This window comes from Thrips palmi, unplaced genomic scaffold, assembly GCF_012932325.1.
Source record: "Thrips palmi isolate BJ-2018 unplaced genomic scaffold, TpBJ-2018v1 HiC_scaffold_15, whole genome shotgun sequence".
NCBI classification, from domain to species: Eukaryota; Metazoa; Arthropoda; class Insecta; order Thysanoptera; family Thripidae; genus Thrips; species Thrips palmi.
This window is the reverse complement of record NW_023144624.1, coordinates 4,135,130-4,157,472: the sequence shown is the minus strand read 5'-3', so window position 1 is coordinate 4,157,472 and position 22,343 is coordinate 4,135,130. Positions and strand designations below refer to the sequence as shown.

Below are 22,343 nucleotides of genomic sequence, written 5' to 3'. Positions count from 1 at the left end.
AAAATAATAAAAATGCCGACGAAAATTCGACCATCGTCTGCGCGACCCGTTTCGATCCGTTTCGCGGCCCGAAGGCTGCAAACTCCTGCACTGCAACAACCCCAACACCGCCCACTACCTCCCACGCCGAGGGCGGTGTTAGCGGACTCATTCCGAGGTTTTCGTCGCTCTGTCTCTCTCGCTCGAACCTACACGCTATGCGCGCTATGCCCATGAGTGTGAGAGAGACAGAGCGACAAAAACGAGTCCCGGACTCTGCAGTCTTCTGCAGTGGAGGATTGGTCCGTGTTCGCGAAATGAGGGGCGTTTTCTTTCTGTGCCGAACCTGCAGCCCGCCGCACACCACATGTCGCGCCGCGGACGCCGCGGACGTCGCGGACCCTCCCCGCCGACGCGCGGCCACCGCGAAGCCCCGAACCCTTTGGCCGCCCCGCCCTCGCCGCCAACAACGGCAACAATGGCCTCGCCGCGCCAATCAACGAGTGTCGCCACGTCGTCTGTATGCTAAGCAGAGCAATCCGAGAGCAATCCCCGATCATTCCGAAACAAGTGCTTTCGCAGTTGTCTCTCTCGCACTTACGGACAGACCCGGGCGGGTGCGAGGGAGACAGAGCGACGGAGCACTGCGTGGATTCGCTCGCTGGCCGCGCCACATGACGCTTTGGCCCGAAGGCGTGGCGGTCCGCGGCAAGGCTCTCATTGTCTCATTGCGTCGCGTCGCGTCGCGTACGTGTTGCTCGCGTCAATGAGTCAGCCTGTCCCTCAGTGCCTCAGTGCCTCCCCCAGGCCGCCCTAGGCCGCCCTAGGCCGCCCGACACCCCGACGCCGTCTCCAAGTGCGCCGTCGTGTCAAAATAGAACCTCCGGCGGTGGCGGTAGTCCGGGCCGCGTGCCGCGTGCCTCGCGCGTAGCCAACCCTTCCCTGGCCTCGCCGCGGCGGTGCGCGCGATGGCGGCGCACCCTGGCGTCCATTTCCTTTGGCCCGGATAAGCTTTATCCCCGGAGTAAAAAAACGAGGCCGCGCCGCCATTGGGCGAGGCGGCCGCGGCGGAAGGAATGGAAAGGGGGAGGGGGCACCGCGCAGCACCGCGCAGCACCGCGCGGGGGGAGGGGGCATAAAAAATGAGCCGCTTGATTCCGTGGAGTGCTGCTGAGGCATGATTGGTGAAGCTGCTGGGGGCCTGGGCTGCCTGGGCTCCCTGGGCCAGGCTAGGAGGCCCGTTGTCCAGGCTTCGCCCGGGCTTCGCCTCACCCCGCCCCGTCCCGCGGGGGTGGCTCAGCGTTGAATTAATGCACTTATTTATCTCCATTGCCTCTGCTTTAGAAGAGGGACGGCCGGCCAGATAGCCTGTCCATGAATACAAGTGAGGCGCGGAGGGCGGGGCGATGCGGGTTGGTCGGCGCGACTTGCCGGTCGCTCGGTCGCTCGGTAGATTGGGATCAACGTATGCGCATGTGGAATGCAGTGTCCCGTCCCCCGCATCCTCCCCTCGGAATCATCCTCGGCTCCAAACCGTCATGAACAACAAACCGTTGCAGCGCAGTGGCAGCGCGGTCCATGAAACCGTGCGGCGAGGCAGGCGAGGCAGGCGAGGCCAGCACGGTACCGCCGGCACCGCGACCCGCGGCGAGTACTCGTCGGGCAGGTGGGGCTGGTTTACAGTGTGCCGGGGCTCAGTCGCCGTGATAGTGTATCGCGCTGTGGTGGCAGGCCGCGGATGGATGGATCGTCTCGGCCCAGAGGCGGCAGCCCTTCTGGGAACGGATTTACATGGTAATCCACGATCGCGCACCAACAAGACGCACAAAAAAAGATTCCAACGGGAAGCATTTTTCAGCGGCTTCAGTGGGATCGCCATCTTTGCGCCCCACAGTCCGAGGGGTGGGGGAGGCACGCTGAAATGCGGGTTCTGCCGGCTCTGGTAAGGGCGCCGGGTGGCGCCGTACCCACCCACCCCGAACCACCCTCGACCCACCCCCTATATCGGACCACGGCCTCTGTTCTCGCTCCTCTCCTCTGGCCTTCTTTTTTGCCCTCTCGAATTGGCACTGTTTGTTCAGCCACCGCTAAAACAACAAGGAAGTGAGCGGGCGGGTCGGGGCGGGGCCGAGCACACTTGCGAAGCCAGCGAAGCCAGGACGAAGAGCGCCGCAGCCCCACAGCCGGACCGGCATCTACTCCCCAGAACGGCGTCGTCCGGGACACAGTCCGGGACAGTCCGGGACGCACTCTGCACGGCCCTGCCAGCGGTGCTGCCTCTATTTGCGTAGTGCCCGAACGAGTCCCTTCGCAAACGGTGCCCCGATGATGATGCCTCTTTTGCGACATTCGCCGCTCCGCCGCACCGGGCCTGCACGGCTTGCGCACACACCCGAAAAAAAATGTGGGTCAGGTTCTCCGGCTTCGGGGAGCGGGTCATTGACTCGGACCTCGGAAACTCACCTGCGTGAGAGGATGGCGTGGAGGACTCGGGAATCGGTCACGGCGTGTCGCAGCCTTGCAGCCCTCGTGCCCTCATTCCCGGTAACAACACCCTTTGTGTTGATACGCGCCCTGGCCGCCACCCGCCGCCTTCGCCTTGCCAAACGGCCTATCGGCCGCAGGGCGCAGGGCGCCGCAGGGTCCGCGAGGTGCGAACTCCAAACACCCCAGCGCCGCTGCCGCGCGGCCGCTCCCAGCGCCAGTCACGCCAGCGAGCAGGCGGCGCAAGGCGGCGGCCGCGGCGGCGCCTTCCAGAAATAAAAGGCATTATCGGTCGCGATACAGTCGCGATAGCGTGGCGCGGTGTCGCGGCGCTCGGCGCTCCATTCGGTTTATGGCGCTTTTCTGCGAATGGTTCGAATGGCGCCCCGTGCAGTGACTTCGCCGCCACCCGCCCTCACCTGGTGCCGCCTGGTGCCGCCTGGTGCCGAGACGCGGGCAATGGCGGATGGGATGTAGCAAAACTTGCCTACGCACAGGGGCAGAGTGCGACTTTTTCCTCAAGGGCCGGGCACGCCACTGGGTGAGGAAAGGCGACGGCAACGTCATGAGGATCCGCTGGCTGCTGTCATTTTCATGACGTGTGCACGAGAAAGAGTTTTGAGTGTGACTTTGAGTCTCCTTGTAAAGTTGGGGGTGGATAGGCACACGGGCGTATCTTCTTTCTGTCGTACTTATTTTACGTCGGAACTCACGGTGTGCGTAGTGGCGTATGACTGAGTAGTAAGGCGATGTAAATTCGCGTTGGCATCTCAGCCAGCCCGAGGCCAGCCAGTCCTAGGCCAGTCCCTCCGCGACGACGCGACAGAAAGACAGAAAAACGGTTGGCTGCGGCACCCCTCCGGCCTCCCTCCTCACCTACCCTCCGTCCCCCCAAGACATCCGATAAAAGAAGTCCGCGAGTGAGGAAAAAAAAATCAATTTATCAAACCCCCACAAAGAAGACGCAGGCGATACTTTACATGCGTATAAATATGTGTAGAGGTCTGGGTCGTTTCATCGGAGTATTTTGTCGCGTGCCTTTTTGTGCCGCACGAGGAGGTGAGTTTGTGCTTTTATTATTGTTTCCCCTATTTTATGATAAAGTGCGGGACTAAAACGTGTGGGGTGTTTTTGGTCGGGATGATGATGGCGTCACAAAGGAGCACGCGACTCGCAGGCCACGCGCCGCGAGACACATTTCATCTTACAATTAAATTTTGCAAAAAAAGAAAAGAAGGAAAAGAGAAATTGAGTAAGCGCGCTCAATCGCGGGAGGTGGTAAGACTCAACTCTGATTGAATTGCTATTTTAAATTGTGAGTGGTTGGCAGATTTTCTCGGCCATGCATGTACTTCCACTAATCTAATTGGGGATTCGACTCTTGTTTTTCTTTTTTTTCCCCTGCAAGATTGGTATCAGCCGACGAGATGGGCATCTTTCCTTCCTCCTGCCGCGGGTGGAAGACGAGAAGGATCTTCCGGGAGGAGCGCGGCACGCGGCGGCGGCGGCGGCATAGGAGTCGCTTCGACGGTCTGTCTCCGTCGCGCTCGTGGGGCCTACCTGGCCTACCCTCGCGGTGCGAGAGAGACGGGGTGACGAAACGACTGCTCGGAATCGCTGGGCTTCACAGAGCAGAAAGGACGGGGCTGATGGCTGGCGGCGCGGCGAGGCGCGGCGAGGGTCGAAGGGAAGATGGGAAGCCTCCCGGTCCCGGTCCGGCCGGGCTGAAGCATGGCTGAAGGCTAAGCGTGCTGCTGCGCTAGCTGCGCTAGCTGCGCTTCCCCCGAACGCGTGCGGTGCGCCTCGCCTTGCCCGCGGTGCCGCGTATGATGGGCTGGTGGCGGCAAGGCCGGCAAGGCCGGCAAGGCAGCGTGGCTGGCGGTTGGCCGACCTCTGACCTATCGGCCCCCGATGCAACGTCGACGGGGGTCGACGGGGACGGGGGGAGAAAAGGCAAGGTACGAAAGGGAAGGTTTTAGACGGGACTCCCCCTCGGCCAAGGCTCGGCGAAGGAATGGCCAAGGTGCGCACGTGCTCGATGCACGGCGAGTGGCTTGGCGCCCGCGCAACCGCCCCCGCTTTAGCCCAAGATAGCCATTACATATTTGTTTAAGCCAAAGACGCGTTTTATGGTTTCTAGTTTCTTGAGAGCGTAGAAATTATGTTTCATTTAAGATCTAGAGGAAGGAAGAAATCAGCTTTCTACGAAGTCTCTTCGAAGCTAGTGTAGGCCGATACAGGAAAAGGGGTGGGTGTTGAAAAGTTCTCGGGAAGTCGTACTTTGTCCAGCACGCCGTCTGAGTAGGCAACCCATTCGGCAGCAGAAAGGTGCGCTCCAACCGCCTGGAGCATAGATAACCCACATGTCATGATACAGGCTGGCCTCGGTTGTTGTATTCGAAAGTTGGAAGGCCCCATATTCAAGGTTGTTTTTCTGAAAATTAGACAGAATTTTAAAGCTATGTCGGGGTTAGTCATAACGTCAACGTCCATCTTCGTGCATGCTTAAATAAAGGAGAGAGAAACTTGACCTCTGAGGAGTCTCAGTCAGGGTAGCCACAACAAAATGTGTATACGTTGATAGTCTGATTTGTTGTCTATTTTGACATATTTTTGTACAGTCTGCCTATGTATTTCTGGAAAAAATGTCATGCACTCAATGAAATTTAACATTATTTATTATTATTTCTCCAAACTGCAATGGACGATAGTGACATTGTAGTACTTGATGATTCGACAGAAGAGGTGAGCTGTTACGAAAACTTAACCTATTTCTCCGTTGTCTCATTCATAGCCACCGTTTAGTTTATGCAACTTATGCAACGTTTACGTTTGTGTCTTATTTTTCATCATTGGTGGTCCTCTTTTAAAATATGGAATTCTTGCTTGAGATTAAAATAGTGTCAATACTTTCGTAATAAATATATTTTTCTTTCACAGCAACCTTCTACTAGTCGCAATGTTTTTAGTATTGCCTCACCAGCTGTGTGTCAAAGATGGACTCAACCCTCATCTGCTCAGCCGCCAATGAGACAAAGAACTTCACATACAACTTGGCACAAAACTTTTAATCCGCCTTTCGATTATCAACCTCAACCTGTCATTACTAGTGTAACGTCCTTGTCTCCTTCAAGAAATCGACCAATTATTATTTCAGAGGTTAAATCCTTATCTCCTAAGAAACCCGTTTTTTTAAATGGATATGAACCTTCATACCAGAGAACTAAAAGATCATCGTCGTCATATAGAATTAGCCAACCAATTATTACCCATGTAGAATCTTTATCTCCTTTAAAAAATCATCAAAGCATTGTTGACAACGGAAGTATTTCAGTTTCTAGGCAGAATAATGAACCTGAGTGTATTGTTTTGGATGATGATGATGGCAATATTAATTTAAATGGCTTTCATATCAATGCTGCAATAGATTTTAATAGTGTTGAAATTGAAGACTTAAAGACTGAATCATCTGATACTTTACAAGTGGGCTGTGAAAGTAATTTAAGTTTGACTGCATGTCAAAGTATGTCGGCTGAGAATGGCCCTGCGGAAGAGAAACCCACACCTATTGAGAGTTGTGAGAAAATGGTGACTAGAGATACATCTGATATCAGTAACCCAGACACAAACAATACCACTACCAATCCGACGACCAGTAGGAAACGGGTAAGTGGGTGGGCCTGTTTGTGAATTTGGTATGTTTTCCTTTCCTTTCCTTGTGGTGTGTTGTTTGGGGTATTTCTGAATTTGAATATAATTCAATTTCGGATGGAAGCAATCTGAAGCAATGCCCGCGGTGACGCTTTCGTAAGGGCCCGCCGCCGCCTGGAGGGTGCGGGGCGGGGGGGTGTGGCTGGGGGCGGGACGGTGCGGGGGGGGGGGGGGGCTGCAGGCACTGTACCGCACCGCTACGCTATTCGCTCGCAGCAAGTTCATTGTGCCCGTCTCCCGCCTCCCGCTGTACAAAGTAGAATAATACATCTTCATCAAAATGGGGAAACCTGCCAAGAAGAAGGTAGTTTCCTGTGTACTGGGGAATATTTTTCTCTCTTATAATATGTTGGAAGCTCCCATTAATAAGCGGAACCGGGCTAGTGGGAAATCCTAACCCAATCAACTTCTTAGCTTGTGTTCATTATTTTTCGAGCAAACATGTCAGTACGATCGTTATTTATTAGTTTTGTTCCCATTTTACAGATAAGACCTACGTCTGTCAGTAAAAAGGACGACCCACCGGTGGCAGATGCGGCTACGATATTGCAAGAAGTAGGTGGTTGTCAAGTAACAAGGCCTACTGTTTGACAAATTTGAGTAACCTTTTTCTTCTATCCTTCCAGTTTAAAAATGCCTGTTTGGCTGCTGCGGATAATGAATTTGACATGAAGGCTATTCTTGATAAAAAGGTAGAGAAAAGTTTCAACAATACCAGCCAAGCTTTTAAGAAAACTTCGTCTTTCCATACTCTTTTATCCAATAAACTCCAAAAGGTCAAAACGGACCCAACAAATGTTTATGTTCACATTTCAGAACTAGTCACAGAGTTGAAGGCTAGAAAGGTACAGTGTACATTTCTATTTCAGTTTTAACTAAATCTCTGAATATTATTAATTGATATGATGCTTTGTTTTTACGTCAAGGCATCCAAAGAGGAGGGTGAAGAGCCTCCTACAAAGAAGATAAAATCTAGTTCAAAGGTTTCAAAGAATGTGGACTATGATGCACTAGAAAATGCCCGTGATGAAATGAAAATGAAGAAATTAAGCAAAACCCTTAAGGTGCTCCCACAATACTGCTCATAGCTCATGCCTCATTTATGCTTCTACCCTGCTCATAGATGATATATATGTCGAAAATTAGTGTTTAATGGTTAAGTAGTGGTCAATTCAATCAAGTAAATACACTGGTCATGCCATTTCAGAAAATCGTTTAGAAATGCGGGCCGAAAATGAGTCGCGAATGAGCGATGAGCTATGAGCCGCGGCCATCCGACTCATTTTCGGCCCGCATTTCTATATGCTTGACTGAAATGACATGACCAGTGTATTTACATGATTGCATTGACCACTACTTAAGCATTAAATATACCATTTAAACCAACTGTTGTACCCAAAAACTGTCCAAATTTTCTTACCTTGTTTTGTTTTGTTTTATCTGCAGAAACTTCAAAAAATTATAAAAAAACTAGAACAAAAAGAAGTTGACTGGGAAGATGATTCTGATTCAGCTTATATAATATTACAAAGGTGATGCTAATTCATATTTCCATCTCTTAATGAAGTAAAATTTTAGTGTTTTCTTTTTTCTTTAGTTTCATCCCACCCTCAACAATTTATTTTCTAATTGATTGTGTTTAGATATAAACAAAGAGCGGTGAAAGTTTTTCAAAAACTTTGTGATTATACTAAGGAGTCTAAGTCTGCAGGAAATCTAAACAAAATTCATTTATCTAAAGGTATGTGCCCTTCAAATACTAAGGACAGTAGTTATGTGTTGAAACTAAAACAACTCTAATTTTGAGCTTTTATCAGGTACTTGTTTTCCAAAAGTTAACAAGTGTGTTGAAAATTTTGTCAATAAAACTGGTCAGTTTCCTGATTTTGTGGACATTCTAGAACTTATGAAAGAATCAAATGAAAAAGACAACATGAAATTACAGGAATATGAAATTGAAGATATGGGTATGCATACTCTTAATATTGCATCATTGAAATGATTGTGTTGTTCTTTTAATTAATTTGATATCATTGTTATTCAATTTAGCTAAGAAAGTTTTTGAAGAAGTGGGGGGAGAACTCCAGAAACAGAGAAAGCACGGAGTTGCTGACTCTTTACTAGTATTCATGGAAGATGAAAAGGGAGATCCTGCGGAGGACAGCACTGAGCTGAAAGAAAAGCTTAATGAAAATGCTAAGCACTGGACAAAGATTAATGAGGTAAGCTATCTGATTTGTATGGTTTGGTTGTTGTGTTCACATAATACTTAGGATTTGAAAAAAATGCAATTATTTTGTTTTGCAGATAATTGATGATTTTGCTATGCGAGCCAAAGAGAAGAAAGGAAATGAGACTGAGAGCAAGAGTGATGATGATGATGAGGAGGAGGAGGAAGAAGAAGAAGATGACGATGATGCTGAAGCAGAAAGTGGGAAAGAAGATCTTGAAGAAATTGATGTGCCCGATATTCTGAAAGGTGAAAATGAAATTGATAGTGAGAAGAGTGACAATGAGGAAGAAGAAAGCAGAGACTTGGAGGAGGAACCTGTTCCAGCAGATTGTAGCTAAAGGTTAAAATCACTGATGAGGCCATCCTTGAACCAAATAATTGTGTTAAAATTTGTCTGTCTGTCTAAAATTTGAGAATGTATACTGTCTCTAATACAGATTGAATTTTTGTACTGTTTTTCCTCTTATATTTTTCTTTATAATATTTCAGACATTGTTATTGCATTAATGTTACACCAATTTTAAGTAAATTATTTCAAACAGAATAAATGCCTTTTCACTTGTACCACTGAAAAGGAGGATTGTATTCTGAGTAACATTTGATGCTCATTTACAAATTTAGGGGGGTCCATGAACCAAGCGCTTGAAGTCAACCTTGTCTAGGTTTACTAGGGGCCGAAGTTGTTCTGCAAAACTTCTCATGTCTTCAGCAATTGCATCTTGGCCCCTTGGTGCCAACACACTCAACTCTACTAAGTAAGACTCCGAGAGCGGTTCCATACTTTCTTGAGATTTATTTTGATTCATCTGAAAGACGAAGCACATACATAGTGAGTTACATAACAATCCAATTTTATTATTACTTTTTAAATTTTATTTCCTACCTTAAATACTTTGGAAACTGTTATTTTCATACGCCCTTTACGGAACATGTAGCCTCTGGCAATATATTCAAACTCCATGCGGCATCCTAGTTCTGTCAAGAACTCTACTACCGTAGCACTGCATCCTATGTCAATACTGCTACGAATGATAGTGGGTCTCATTTTGTCACCTGGAAGTATATTTTAAGTTTTGTAAAGGCAGGTCAATTCTTAGATTTTCTTAAGATGTGGCAAGATTCGTGCACTACACCAATGGTCTTGCACCCTGAAAATGGCCCAATGATGAACCATCTATGATTTGATGCTTGACAAAGGTCCTCATTGCTAGATTATAATCTACCGTATTTTCTTGTATATAACCCGCACAATTTTTCCCAATTTTGACCTAAAAACCCGCTGCGGGTTATTAGCGGGGCAACTTAATGAGGGAATTACAGGACCTTAGGGGTCAAAACAGGGGTGCGGGTTACAATCGAGAAAATACGGTACTATGAACAAGTCACAGCGTAAGGGCCTCTTGTGACAAAATATCAATTCAGTTGGTTGTAAGCTTAAGAACATCTACCAACTGGTGAAGCGTAAGTATCATGTCACTGTCAGAAAATCTTAATCTGTGTAAAGACTTCAAAAACTACTGCTTTCAATTTTTTTTTTAAAGATGCCATGAGAAGCTGATGTTTAGTGAGAATCACCATATTCAGGTTGTCCTATATATCGCAACTGCCAAGGCATCTCTTGATGATCAAGGGCTCGCCGAACACGTAGGTTCAATGGAGTTGGTGTTGTACCTGCAAAATTCCAAAAAAAATTTATCTTGCGAACTATATCTAAGCTACCAAGCTCCCATGGATAATACTTGAAATAACAATGCCGTATATTAAAAAACGATGATGATAAAATTATATAAATTGAAATGTGAACCAAGTTACTCAGTATGACTTACGGATTGTGAAACACATCTCGTGGTCCTGAAAGGGCTCGGGTCCTGAGTCAACATTATCGCAGAGTCCTCGCAACCTGTGGAGGAGGACCTCTACGACTTTGTCCAGCACACTCCCTTGAAGAAGATATTCCTGATCCGGCACGATATTGCTTTTGAATGCAGTGTCGATCGCTGAGCTCAAAGGTTGGGCCATCATCAGGTGAATCCGCAATCCGCGGTTCAGCTAGGACTAAATCTGCCTTGGTTAAAACATGGAAAACAGTCCTACTTAAAACCTCACAAAAATTGCGGGCTATAGAAAATCTTGTGACTGAGAATCACAAACGGCGCGAATTTTCACAAACTACTTGCAGTATCTTAGCCACAGAAATACGTTTCTAACCCTTCTGGCATGAAAACTCAAACCAAACAAACAAACAACCCAAATCCTAAACAACCCCTTCACCCCCTCACTAGCCCCCTAACCTCCCCCCCCCCAGCCTGCTCAGTTGTCACGTGGGCCCTTGCGCGAGACTAGGCGGCTGGCTCGCTTATGAGAAATCAAATAATACACCGTCAAAAAAATTTAAATAGTCACACAACCAGGACAGGAACAGGGTTGGGGTTAGTGGTGCGGCTCGCCGTACCTGCTAAACATTTTTTTCCGCCATGAATTCCCTTGCCAGTAACGTCTTACGATGTAGTATGCGAGTATCTTTGCCGCATGGTAAACAGGTAATTAGAACAATATTTTTTTCTATTGTTACCAGACACACTCTTTTGGTGTTATTGAGGTTATGTACTTCTATGATTCTAACGCACCTCCTTCCCTCATCCTCACCAGGCTGTCGCTTACATGTCTAAGTCAATAACTGATAATGTCTCCATCAGAAAACGAAAAACCATTAGCAAAGCCATGCGGTCTTACATCGATCGTGTTAAGCAATTTGGTTTGTTTGCTTTACATATAGTTACTAATGTTATGTGGTTTTCCCAATTTCGTCTTACTCAATTGGTCTACTGTTCATGTTACAGAGGAAGGTACAGTTCAAGCTAAAGAAGAATATGAAACTGGCAGACGTTTCTTAGCTAATATTATGGGGGAAGACCCTGCAACTTTCAGCGCTGAAGATGTCAATGTGAGCAATTTAATGATATCCTCTTTTTGGGTTCTAGCTATTGTGTTTTGGTACTTAGGTGTTAAAAACTTGATGGAATTTTCAGAGAGCCATTGAGTATCTCCTTCCTTCTGGATTGTTTGAGAAGACTGCGAGACCTGAGATGCTCCCTCCTGTTGAATATAAGCAATCGGCAAAGTTTGACAACACCGGGCGACCATTCCACTTTCTCTTTTACACGGGCTTTCCTCATACTTATGAGCTACAGCATGTAAGTTAACTGCCTGTAACTGAGTGTTATTTTTGAAATGTTTGTTTTGAATTTTGTTAGTTTTATTGTTTTACCATTTGTTTCAACCTTTCCAGGAAACAGTTAAACGAATCAATAAAGCTGATGCATTGTTGGACCTGATTCACAAGAAAGGTCATACTCCTGAAAAGGAACATCAAATGCAAGTTTTCAAAGCTATTTTCGTTGCCTTGGATTTAATTGAGATTTTGATCATATCACTTTGTTATTTTTTTCTTGTAGGGATCTTGTATCTACAGAGTGGAAGAACAAAAAGGAAATTCAAGAAACCATTAATGAATGCATGAAAGATTCTCATGTAATTTTCTGTTTGATCACTCAAGGAGATAAGAACTCAATCTGTCTGCCCATTACATTGACATTCTCTCTTTGTTCCAGTTTGAGAGAACAATGGAAACACTGGAATCTTTGGCCAGACATCCAATGTCTGCTAGTTTCTCATCCTTCTTGACAAATTACAGAAAACCAGTAATAAAACAAGTAGCCGAAATGAAACTGCCATCGGTAGGGTTTCCCATCCTTCATCAGACTTTTCAATTGTTTATTTAATCCTGTGTAAAATCCAAGGACTAATTCATTTCAACTTTCACAGATTCAATTAGATGCTGATGGGCGTTCCTTTGTTGAAGCTACCCGTATGTTATCCTTTGATCTACTTATGTTTTGCTCATGCTCTTAATCTATTTTATGAGCATGTACTTTTATTTTCTACATTCTTTTTGCAGGTAGAAGAAAGCATGCCGTAGCTACGGTTGTCATTCGTACTTCAGGAACTGGAAAAATAACTATTAATGGAGAGCATGACATCTTGTACTTCAAGGATGTTCAAGCACGTGAACAGGTAAGTGCTGTATCAAAAGAAGTGTTTGTTTTAATACTATATTGGCGGTCCTTTTTCTGGTTCTGGGGTGCGGCAGTTTGAGGCCTTAATTTGTTTGTGTTCGTGTCAATGGGAATGGGTGGGGATGAAGTATATTTGCATCTTTACGGTAGCACCAGTTATTTTTTATTAGATCAGATTTAGATAGTATTGTCTTTGGTGGCATGTTTTCTCATGTTAGCAGCATCATCATCTTGAACGTAATAATAGTACCAACAATTTTTCCTTGTAGCTTATGCAAGGTTTTATTTGTAAAAAAAAAACAACAATAAGTATCACTGAATAGGATGTTTGCTTCAGAACAATGTGATTTCCTACAAAATTTGTAGCACCTTAACTCCATTGTTTAACTTTCAAAGTTAATTTGTCTTTATATCACAGCAGGTGTGGGGCGCCTATTGTTCCCCATTGATTGAGGTTTTTATTTAATATCTAACTAAATGCTAGTAATTCATGGTCTGGGTTGAGTGTCATTAGCAATTCTCTCACAGTCTCTTTAAGCTCACGCACTTCCTGCGTCAGCTGGTTGATATGTGATTGCGATCCATTTTTGTGTCCGTGCCATATTGGTCGATGAGATCCATAAGATGAAATTGTACGGTTGCCTTTCCGTCTTTGTTTCGCTACATCGTAAGCAGCTGCTAACACTGGCTTTGGTAGTCTTACCTCTCTAGGATTTAATGGTTTTACATGTAAAACAACTCTATATCCAGATGGGGACACAAGAGCTGATTGTCGTAATAACTTCTGTACATGTCTGGGTAAATATCCCTTAAACAGAGCACGCTCTATATAAGAAATGAGGTTTGTTTGACGCACTAGTTTTGACAGAATTGCTGTCTTTTTGAGACCCTGTTGATGGAAACAAAACCACAAATATTATTCAAGTACGAGTATTTTTGTGCAAGTACTTTGCTATCATTTTGTGCATACCTGTATGTCATGTACAGCAATGCCAACCATGAGATTCATTAACACTACAGTTACAGATAGGAGAAAAAGAACAAATGTTAGGTGAGCTGACACACTTAGCAGCAGAGCAGGCTTACTGCCAGTGCTATCACCATCTAATAGGTCCTCAAAGTCCAGCTCTCCAGTCATCATCACTAGAACCTGTTGGAAATCAATTTTATAAGTTGTGGACAACAGGGACAGTTATTTCAGTTCACTATTCATCATCATCATCAGCGCTGTTATTTAATACTTACTTTTATGAATCCCACAAAAGGATTAGAAAAAGTTTGTGTTTCTGGAAACATGACACAGAATGTGATAGTGAATCCAATGAGAAGGCAGGCGTAGGCCATTAGCAGTTTGGCAACCTCGGTTTGCACCCTTACATACATTGCCACGTAAGTCCCAAACACTGGTAATTGGCCAATCATCACCTGCAAGTATAGTTATTTAAATTAGTCTCTTCAATTCTTCAAATTTGGAATAGATAAAGTACTATAAAATCATACCATGAGGTTGATCCATGCAAAGAGAACAGAGAATGCTCCAACATGATTTTGCCACCCATATGTTTTGCCTGAATATATGAAAGAAACAGCAAACACACTTGCAAGCACAGGCCACTCAATTAAGTTGTCGGATTGTGCTAAATATTGGTAGGGTGAACTGTATGCTGATATCCAAATAGTCTTGCGCATAATCTCACATAACGCTAGGAACACCAAAATATACCTAGAGAACAGGGACACTCTTATTTCATAGATTATTTGGATTGTAAGTTTTAAGCCAGAGGGAATAGGAATGTTTTGCTTACCATTCTATTTCTATGAAAGTAGGATTTTCCCTCAAGAGCGTCCCGACCATGGAGTTGTTCAAGCAGAAGTCTGGTGTGAGCGTAACGTTCTTGCCTTCATTGTAGCAGTCGTGTCCCAGGGCGGTCAGGATGTAGAGCGTCAGCAGCATTGTGAACAGTGCCCACAGCACGATGCGGAACACGTACAGCTTGCGCACCTTCTGCCACTTGAGGTGCAGGAACGCCTGGCAGAGCGGGTGCTCCAGAAAGTGTTTCTGGCCCTCCTCGTCGACGAACGTCTTGAGGAAGGATGTTTCGTCCTGGTGGCAGTGCTGCAGGATCGGACGGAAGTCCAGCTTGAGCTCCACCTCCCTGTGTGACACCTGTGGGGGTGGGAATGAGAATGGGAATGCCTCACACCGTAAACGCCTGCGCCCTGCGCCTGCGCGAGCGACTGCCTTACCTCCGGGTCGTGCATGCTGATGGCGGCGTCCAGCTTCTGGCCTAGCATGGCCAGGGAGGCGGGCGTCTTCCTGGCGATGATGCTGAGCGCCGGGATGCCGCCCTTGGTCCTGGCGCTCACGTCGGCGCCGTGGTACAGCAGCGTCTCGACGCACTGCGACAGCTCGTTGTGCGCCGCCAGGTGCAGGGGCGTGAAGCCGTAGCGGTCCGGGGCGTTGACGTCGGCCTGCCACCTCAGCAACACCTGGAGCAGGTTCGAGTCCCGGCGGCAGCGTTAGGTTTTGGGGCTTGCTTTTCTGTCCGAGTGCTGCGCAATGGCTGCGCTAGCGGTAAAGGGGTGCGCCGTCTCACCTCGACCATGTCGTAGGCGCCGATGGCCTTGCCCACGGCGGCGTGCAGGGGCGTCCGCTGGTCCGCGTCGGCCGCGTTGGGGTCGGCGCGGCCCTTGCCCTCCCGGAGCAGCAGGTCCACGCTGTCCACGCTCTGCGCGCGGGCCGCGAGGTGCAGGGGCGTCTGCCTGCGCGACGTCCGCGCCCCCGCGTCCGCGCCGCGCTTGAGCAGCACCTCCACCACCTCGGACCACCCGCCCTCGGCCGCCACGTGCAGGGGCGTCAGCCCGCGCTCCCAAGTGGTGGCGTCCAGCGCCGCGCCCGCGTCCAGGAGCAGCTGTGGGCGGAAACGGGAGTCAGCAGGGCGACTGGAGGAAGGGGGTAGGGTCTAGCCCTGGGTGCGAGGTCTGTGCGGAATGGCCCTGAGACCGTCGCTTGGAAGTGCCCCGAGTTGCACACCAACGGCCCTACGCACCTTGACGCTCCTGACGGCGCCCCTGTCCGCCGAGATGTGGAGCGGTGTCCAGCCCCCGCCGCCCGGCTCCACACAGCGCGGGTCGGCGCCCACCTCGAGCAGCAGCTGCACGCAGTCGCCCGCCGCGGGCCCCACCCCCGCGCGCACGGCGCAGTGCAGGGGGCACTCGTAGTGGGCGCCGGCCTGGCCGGCCTGCGCTTGGTTGGTGTCCCTGGCGCTGGGGGTGGGTGCGCGGGACAGCGAGGCGACGGGCGCGAGGGGCGCCCCCATGTCGCCCAGGGGCGGCGCCAGAGGCACGGACAGCGCCGCTAGCGACACGGCGGACGCGGTGGGGTGCTTGCCGAGGTGCAGGGCCGCCACCTGGGGGTGCTTGGGCGTGAGCGTGGCGCCGCTCCGCAGCAGCAGCCGTGCCGCCTCCACCGCGTTGCCGAACATGGCGCAGTGCAGCGGCGCGAAGGACCGGTGCACCTTGTTGACGTCCAGGCCCTTGGACAGCATCAGCTTGGAGCACTCGACGGATCCGGAGAAGGCGGCCAGGTGGAGCGCCCCCAGGCCGTCGGCGGGTTCGATCCAGTGCGGGTCGGCGCCCGTGTTGAGCACGGCGCTGGCCAGGTCGGCGCGGCCCAGGAAGCAGGCCCACAGCAGCGCCACGCTGCGCTCCTCCAGGCTGCGGCCCTCGAACGCCTGCCAAGGAGAGGATGCATTGAAACACGCCCACCAAAGACACGGGGAAATGGCAGACACCTCGCCGTACCTTTGCCACGGCGTCGGGCGGCACCTTGCCGTTCTCGAGGTCCTCGAGTCGGACCGCGGGCTGGCCGGCGCCGCTGTTGCTGTGGCTCATGTGGACGGGGCTGGTGGCGCCGCTCGCCGCGCGCATCTGGTTCATGAGGTTGCCGCGGATGGTGTCTTTGCAGATGCGCACGCTCAGCTCGTCCTCCATGTGCCAGTCCAGGCTCTCAAAGAAGCTGTGGAAAGCAAACGGCGTTTAGATCCGCGCCAAACGGCGGCCGACGGCAGCAGGCGGCGCGCTGTCTGTGAAGTGGGGGACTTCCCTCTCCCCCTGCCTCTCTTTACTGCCGCGTGCGCCATTACGTCCGGGGCCGCTCGTCGCCTCGTCGCCCCGAGGATGAAAAGAAGACACCCTGCCGGGAGTGGAACCCGCGGACATAAATCCCGCAACCTGAAGGGCAGCGGCGTGCGCGCGGCGAAGCCGGCAAAGCCGGCATCGCGTAGATGGTCGCTGTTCCGCGGACATCTCAGGGGGAACCGCGCCGCGCGTGAACATGCTCGCACTTGGCCGCCTGACTGACTTTACCCGTAGTCCTCGGAGGGCGGGCTCTCGTCCAGCACGATGGCCTTGTCGTCGTCCTCGGCCGCGTCGACGCCGCGCCCCTCCAGGTCGCTGGCCGAGACGCTGGCCGAGATGGCGCGCTGCTTGCGGCGGAAGCTGCGCCATCGCTCCGACAGGGACGGCCCCGCCGTCTTGTACCTGTTGGCCGAGAAGACGGAGGAGGACTTTGAGCCGGCCGACGACGGCGAGGAGGGCGTCGTCGTGAGCGCGCGCCCAAAGTGGCGCGGCCCTCGCTTACCTCGGCGCCCCCAGCTCCCGCAGGTCCCGCTTGTGGTTGAGCTGGTTGAGAACTTCCACCGAGTCCACACCCACCGACGAGCTCCTCTGGGCCCGGGGGGCACGCCGCCGGCAGTCCTGCGAAAATAAGTTCTGTAAGACCCTTTCACACACTCACTTCGCCGCGACTTTCTTTCCCCGTAACTGGGAGACTGCGAATCGGCGTTGTCGTGGCGGGGGCGGGGCCGGCGGTCGGGCGGGGCTCCGCGAGCGAGCACACAACAGGAAACGGGCGACGTCGGCCCGCCTGTCGGGGGCCGAGGGACGCGAAGGCGTGTTTCGGGCAGAGATGAGAAGAAACGTTTCCTCGGTGCCCGAAAATGTTGTGGTATTAGATGTGGTATCAGTGTGCGCCCGTCGGTCTCCGTCGGTCCCCTGCGGTCCGCGCGCCGCGCGCCACGCCGCGGCAGTGACGTCCGTCCTTTTCCACGACCACGCGTGCCGTGCCGCCGTGCGCCAAACGGTGGAAACCAAACCGCACGCTAATCTCGCCGCTTTATAAATGCGCGGGGGGAAGGGGGGCACCGGGCTGCCGCATCGCACCGCACTGCTGCCATTTTGGACACAATTTCCGGACTCCCCCTCGCCCCCTTTCCCAGTGTGTTGTCCAAGGGTCATGCTGCCATGTTTTGTATGTTTTCGAAATGTTGCTTTCGCGTGGCCGCTGCGTTTTGTGAGTGCTCTGATTGGCGCACACGTACGCGGTCCGCGACGTGCCGTCCTTTGTCCGTCCTTGTACCCGGCCAACGGCCACCGTGTGTGAGAGTGTGAGTGGGGGAGAAGGGGGGCGTTGCGCACCGCGATGCCCGTGAATCACTCTGGCACACTGGGATGCGCCGCAGCGCGCCGCAGTAGCCGAGAGAGGGTGGGGAAGCCCCGCGGCCGTCCGGCCGTCCACGGCGCGGTGCAGGGGATGGCGTGCCGCTCGTCACCGACGTGACGCGCTTCGCTGGCCAACGTGCTCACGTTGCCGCGCGTTGCCGCCGCCGCGCACGAGCCGGAGAATTGTTTATCGCGCTGCGGCGCTGCTGCTGCGCCGCCCACGCCACAGCGCCGCGGCCGCGGTCCCACGGCGGCCGGGTCGCCACGGACAGGACGCGGCGGGGCGCGGCGCGGGGCCGATCTGGTTCGCATCGCGCGGCCGCGGCACCGTGGCACGCGGCATGGCATGCGCGCCGGCGTCTCGCCGGTGTAGTGGCTGGCGGGCGCAGCGTAGCGCAGCGCTCACTACATGCGGCGCGTCCCGTTAGGCCCTGGTCAGTCCTGGACGGGTCCGCGGTCCGCACACGCCGGGTGACTCATCGCCGAGCGTGGCGGAGCGCGGGGCCAGCGAGGGGCGCGCTGACGGCGGCGACGGCGGCGTCGTGCCGCCCGAGGCTCTATCCTATAAGCGTTGAAATTAAAGTTTGCGAACAGGAAGGCGCGGCAGGTGTGCCTCGCCAGTCGTTGTGGGTGCCGCCAGTCAAGTCTAGTCGCGGGGGCCGGTCGGCCGGTCCGCGGGTCGGTCACGACGACACGGTCACCGCGACGGACGCCGCGCTGCCAGTTCCGCGATAAGGCAGGCTGCTGATGCTGGGCGGCGCGGTGGGCGGACGGATAGACGTGTTTTTGACGCAAGCACGGATACTTTTTTGGGGGGATGGGGGGTAGGGGTGGAGGCGCCAAAAGGATAATTGCACCTCCGTAGGTGTCCGTCTTGAAAGTTTGCCGAAAGGCCACGCGTTGCCCCTGCCCGGCCCTCCCCTCAAATCGGATACGGATCCGCCACGTTTGGGCGGCGGGGCGGCGAAAGTGCGCGCCGCGTCTCGTCCGTCTCGCCGTGGTTTGCGGCGCTGTGCGGCGCTGTGCAGCGAGTCCCCGTTGCTGCAGCGGGGACGGCAGGGACGCGGATTAGCGGGTGGGCGCGAGGACCGACCCGGACTGCGGGGGCCGCCTCAGGCCGCTTCAGGCCGCCTGACTCACGAGAGGGAAAGGAACAGTGACGTGCGGCCCATAGCGGCCCAGTCCCCCAAAGCCCCAGGCGATAAGCTTCCGGCAGACGCGTTGGCGGCGAGAGAGAAGTGCAGGCTGACGACACAATCATGTGCCGTGTTTTGTTTGCCTCGCCGTCATCGCTTCGCCTGCTTCGCCGCCTGCAGACTGTTTCCGAGAGCCGTCTATCTCCCTCGCACCTATAAGGGACGCCCCATGATTGTGAGAAAGACAGAGCGACGAAAACGACTCTCGGAATCAGCCTGCTGAGTGGAAAAGCACGCTGACGGTGGTGTGCCCAGGCCCTCGGAGGGGCCAATGCGCCCGCGTCTCTAGTTGGACAGTGACACTAGTGTCGTTGCCAGTCAGCACCAAGCAGTGCTTCTCTTGGGACGGGGTCGCGCCGGCCTACATCGCTATCGTCCGCGAGTCCGCCAGCAGCGCGCGCTTGGGGAGTCAATCATTTGGATGGGGCCGCCAGAGCCGCCGAGCTGGGTCAAGCGGGCGGGACGGTCTCTGCGAATCAAGACTTTCCGTCGCGCTTCGCGCTTGCCCGCGGGGTGGACGACGCGAACTAGGGAACCCGTTTGGCGCGTGCGAAGCGAGCTAAGCTAGACGGGACGCAGGCAGGCCGGCAGGCGGCCCAAATGCCTCTGTCCTGCGTCGGTCGGAGACTTGAATGCGCGGCGCGGCCCTGCCCGCCCTGCCCCTGCCCTGCCCCAGGCCGTCGCGGTCCCGGAGGTCCCGGTGGAGGTGGAGCATGGCGCTGCGGCGCGCTGCGGGCTGGGATGAGTCGCTGGATTCCTCTGCCGCTGCAGCGCGGCGACGTACCGCGTCCGGGCGTCGCGCACCGCGTCGCACCGCGTCTCGCCGTACGCCTTGCCGCTGCAATCATGGGCTGATTCGCACTTAACCACTTCGCTTCGCGCTGCTCGTCCGGCACGCTCGCACGCGGGCCGGCGCGTCGGCCCAGCCCGCGTGGCGGGGGCGGCGTTGCCAGGCCGAACGACCAACAAGGTGAAGGCGAAGGCCCGGGCCTGATCTGGATTTAATTCACGCGAATTACGTGTGGGAACGAGGAGCGAGGGACGAGCGTGCCCGTCGTGCACAACATGTTGTGGCGTGTGGGGCCGCCGTGGAGGTAGGCAGCCGCGCGGTCTGCAGCGCGCCGGCCCGCTGCGGGCTGCCTACGCGACCCCTGTGGCGGTCCTTCTGTCTCTGTCGCACTCACGCGGCGGGCGCGAGGGGGACTGAGACAAACCGCTCTCGTGAATCGCCCTGCTGTCGTGCACCAGGATGAAGGCAGAGGCCCGACGTGTGCTGCCCCACAGACTTTCCCTTTCCGTCCCCGCCGTCCTTGGGAGTCTTGCCGGACCTCCTCGGTGAGCATCCACTGCGAGGCCTCGCCTTCCTCGCTTTCCGCCCTTTGTCGCGGCCTTTTGCCGCCCGTCCGCCCAGCCTTCACACTCGCCCATCCGTTTGCCTCTCTTACCTCTTCGCTCTCGTCCGTCATGGCGCTCGCATGCCGCGGCGCGGGAACGGCTGTCCTGCTGGCGTGGCGAGTGGCACTCACAGTGTCCCTGCACGCTGCGCACGCTGGCGAAATAGGCTCCTGCCACTCCGCGGTACGCGGTGTCACACTTGACTCCCGGACCCACTGGAGCCCGCTGTGCCCCGCTGTGCCCCTCTGTGCCGGCGATCAGCAAAGAACTTGGCCGGTCATTGGCGGCACTCCACTTGGTCTTGCCGAAGGACTTCCGTGGCGATCGCGATGACGAGACACGTTTGATTGGCGCTCTGCAGCTCGCCGTTGTGGTGGACGTGGTGCTTGACGTGGTCCGCGCCTCCTGCGCCACGTGAAGCGCGTCTCGCTGATGCGACGGCCCGTGCCTTCCCGTCTCCGTCCGCGGCTCCAGACACACTGCGGCCAGCCCGGCCAGCCCAGCCCAGGCCCCAGCCGGTACCGAGCACTGCCATGCCGCGCTGGCTGGGAGGGGACCGCCGCGGGGCTGCAGACCGATTTCGAGACTCGTTTCTGTCGCTCCGTCTCTCTCGCACCGTTACGGGGAGCCGCATGAGTGCGAGAGAGACAGAGCGGTGACAACTTCTCTCGCAGTCAGTCTGCTGGCTGGGATGGGCTGGCTTGCTGGACGGGCTGCCCTGCCAGGTCCACGTCTTGGTGCCTTGGTGTCACGCGCGGCCGGGAGGACGTCCGAGGGTCCATAGAGAGGCCGCATGGCCGCGACACTCAGCCGAGCCGTGCCATTCAGAAGAGTTGTTTCGTCACTCCGTCTCTGTCGCACTTATGGGGCTCTCCGTAAGGGTGCGAGAGAGACAGAGATCTTCTGAATCGCCGTGACTTATGAGGAATCCGCGCCCCCGGGACATCGGGACCTCGCGCACCACGCGCACCGAGACGGGGCCACGACGAGGCGGCCTCGGCTCCTCGGTGGACGGCCAGTGCTTCCGGATGCACGGAGGCTGCACCTAGAGGCTGCACCCGGTCGAACAAGAATGGTTCCATCATCCACACAGCCACTATAGCTCCGCATCCGAGTCGCGCTGTGCTTCCGCTGCGTTTGGCCAAAGTCGCTTCAGAAATGGGGTCGGCAGTTTGGCGTTGGCGCTGCCTGTCGCCTCGGACGCCGCATTCCACCATGATTCCAACCCCTTCCCACTTCCTCGCCTCAATAAAGGGCAAGGCGAACGACTGCAGCGGCATTCCCTGTGTTACAGATCCTGTACCCGCTGCAGTTCACCGGCATGCTGGAGAAGGTGGACCTGGACATCACCGTGGAGGGCAACGGATCCTCTGCCCAGGCCGGGGCGGCCAGGTACGCGACGGCCGTGGCGCTCACCCCGCTCGTGAACGAGGACAAGCGCAACGAGATGCAGATAGGTAAGTCCGGCAACGTCTGCGGTGCTGGCCGTTGCAGGCAACCTGGCGTTGACGCCGTGCTTTTTGTTGCAGCCGGGTTGCTCAACTACGACAGGCGGGAAGCTGAACGGAAGAAGACCGGCAAGAGGGGCGCGCGCCGAAGCTACACCTGGCTCAAGCGGTAGTTTACAAGCAATCGCGGTATTCTGTACATACTTGTATGAATAAGAAGTAATAAATTGCCCTGTAATGTTGAAGACTGTTGTTCGTCAATTGCTGCTTCGGCTCTCCCTTGCCTTGGTGAACCCACAATGGAGTCCAGCCTTTATTC

At 53.6% G+C, this 22,343-nt stretch overlaps 4 protein-coding genes across 11 annotated transcripts; 2 read left to right on the top strand and 2 right to left on the bottom strand.

The window, feature by feature from the left end:
* Positions 1-4,998: 4,998 nt before the first annotated feature.
* LOC117640796 (death domain-associated protein 6-like) lies at positions 4,999-8,863 on the top strand. Of its 2 annotated transcripts, none has more exons than XM_034377663.1 (10): positions 4,999-5,208; positions 5,404-6,129; positions 6,661-6,729; positions 6,801-7,019; positions 7,101-7,238; positions 7,621-7,706; positions 7,818-7,915; positions 7,992-8,141; positions 8,224-8,396; positions 8,482-8,863. In XM_034377663.1, exons 1-10 carry the CDS (start codon positions 5,164-5,166, stop codon positions 8,743-8,745), a joined length of 1,968 nt encoding a protein of 655 aa, XP_034233554.1. In that variant the 5' UTR covers positions 4,999-5,163; the 3' UTR covers positions 8,746-8,863. The 2 variants fall into 2 exon arrangements, with proteins under 2 accessions (XP_034233554.1, XP_034233555.1); XM_034377664.1 differs by having other exon boundaries at positions 5,000-5,208; positions 5,404-5,622.
* An 88-nt stretch (positions 8,864-8,951) lies between these two features.
* On the bottom strand, positions 8,952-10,686 carry LOC117640805 (mediator of RNA polymerase II transcription subunit 18). 7 transcript variants are annotated; one of them, XM_034377695.1, is made up of 5 exons: positions 10,616-10,686; positions 10,234-10,462; positions 9,983-10,078; positions 9,291-9,460; positions 8,952-9,213 (listed from the first exon to the last, which is right to left on the bottom strand). In XM_034377695.1, exons 2-5 carry the CDS (start codon positions 10,427-10,429, stop codon positions 9,025-9,027), a joined length of 651 nt encoding a protein of 216 aa, XP_034233586.1. In that variant the 5' UTR covers positions 10,430-10,462; positions 10,616-10,686; the 3' UTR covers positions 8,952-9,024. The 7 variants fall into 7 exon arrangements, with proteins under 7 accessions (XP_034233586.1, XP_034233581.1, XP_034233584.1 ...); XM_034377690.1 differs by having other exon boundaries at positions 10,234-10,468; positions 10,585-10,683; XM_034377693.1 differs by having other exon boundaries at positions 10,234-10,472; positions 10,616-10,669.
* Positions 10,687-10,779: 93 nt separating this feature from the next.
* Positions 10,780-22,269, top strand: LOC117640801 (28S ribosomal protein S9, mitochondrial). The gene is made up of 11 exons (XM_034377682.1): positions 10,780-10,947; positions 11,057-11,162; positions 11,248-11,351; positions 11,437-11,601; positions 11,697-11,782; positions 11,863-11,938; positions 12,019-12,144; positions 12,233-12,275; positions 12,366-12,481; positions 21,871-22,033; positions 22,106-22,269. Exons 1-11 carry the CDS (start codon positions 10,882-10,884, stop codon positions 22,195-22,197), a joined length of 1,143 nt encoding a protein of 380 aa, XP_034233573.1. The 5' UTR covers positions 10,780-10,881; the 3' UTR covers positions 22,198-22,269.
* LOC117640792 (transient receptor potential channel pyrexia) lies at positions 12,624-21,046 on the bottom strand. The gene is made up of 12 exons (XM_034377651.1): positions 20,627-21,046; positions 17,126-17,241; positions 16,852-17,025; positions 16,288-16,501; positions 15,534-16,217; positions 15,081-15,395; positions 14,731-14,973; positions 14,289-14,650; positions 13,984-14,206; positions 13,729-13,908; positions 13,454-13,633; positions 12,624-13,372 (listed from the first exon to the last, which is right to left on the bottom strand). The coding sequence occupies exons 1-12, from the start codon at positions 20,645-20,647 to the stop codon at positions 12,953-12,955; spliced, it is 3,132 nt and encodes a 1,043-aa protein (XP_034233542.1). The 5' UTR covers positions 20,648-21,046; the 3' UTR covers positions 12,624-12,952.
* Positions 22,270-22,343: the final 74 nt, after the last annotated feature.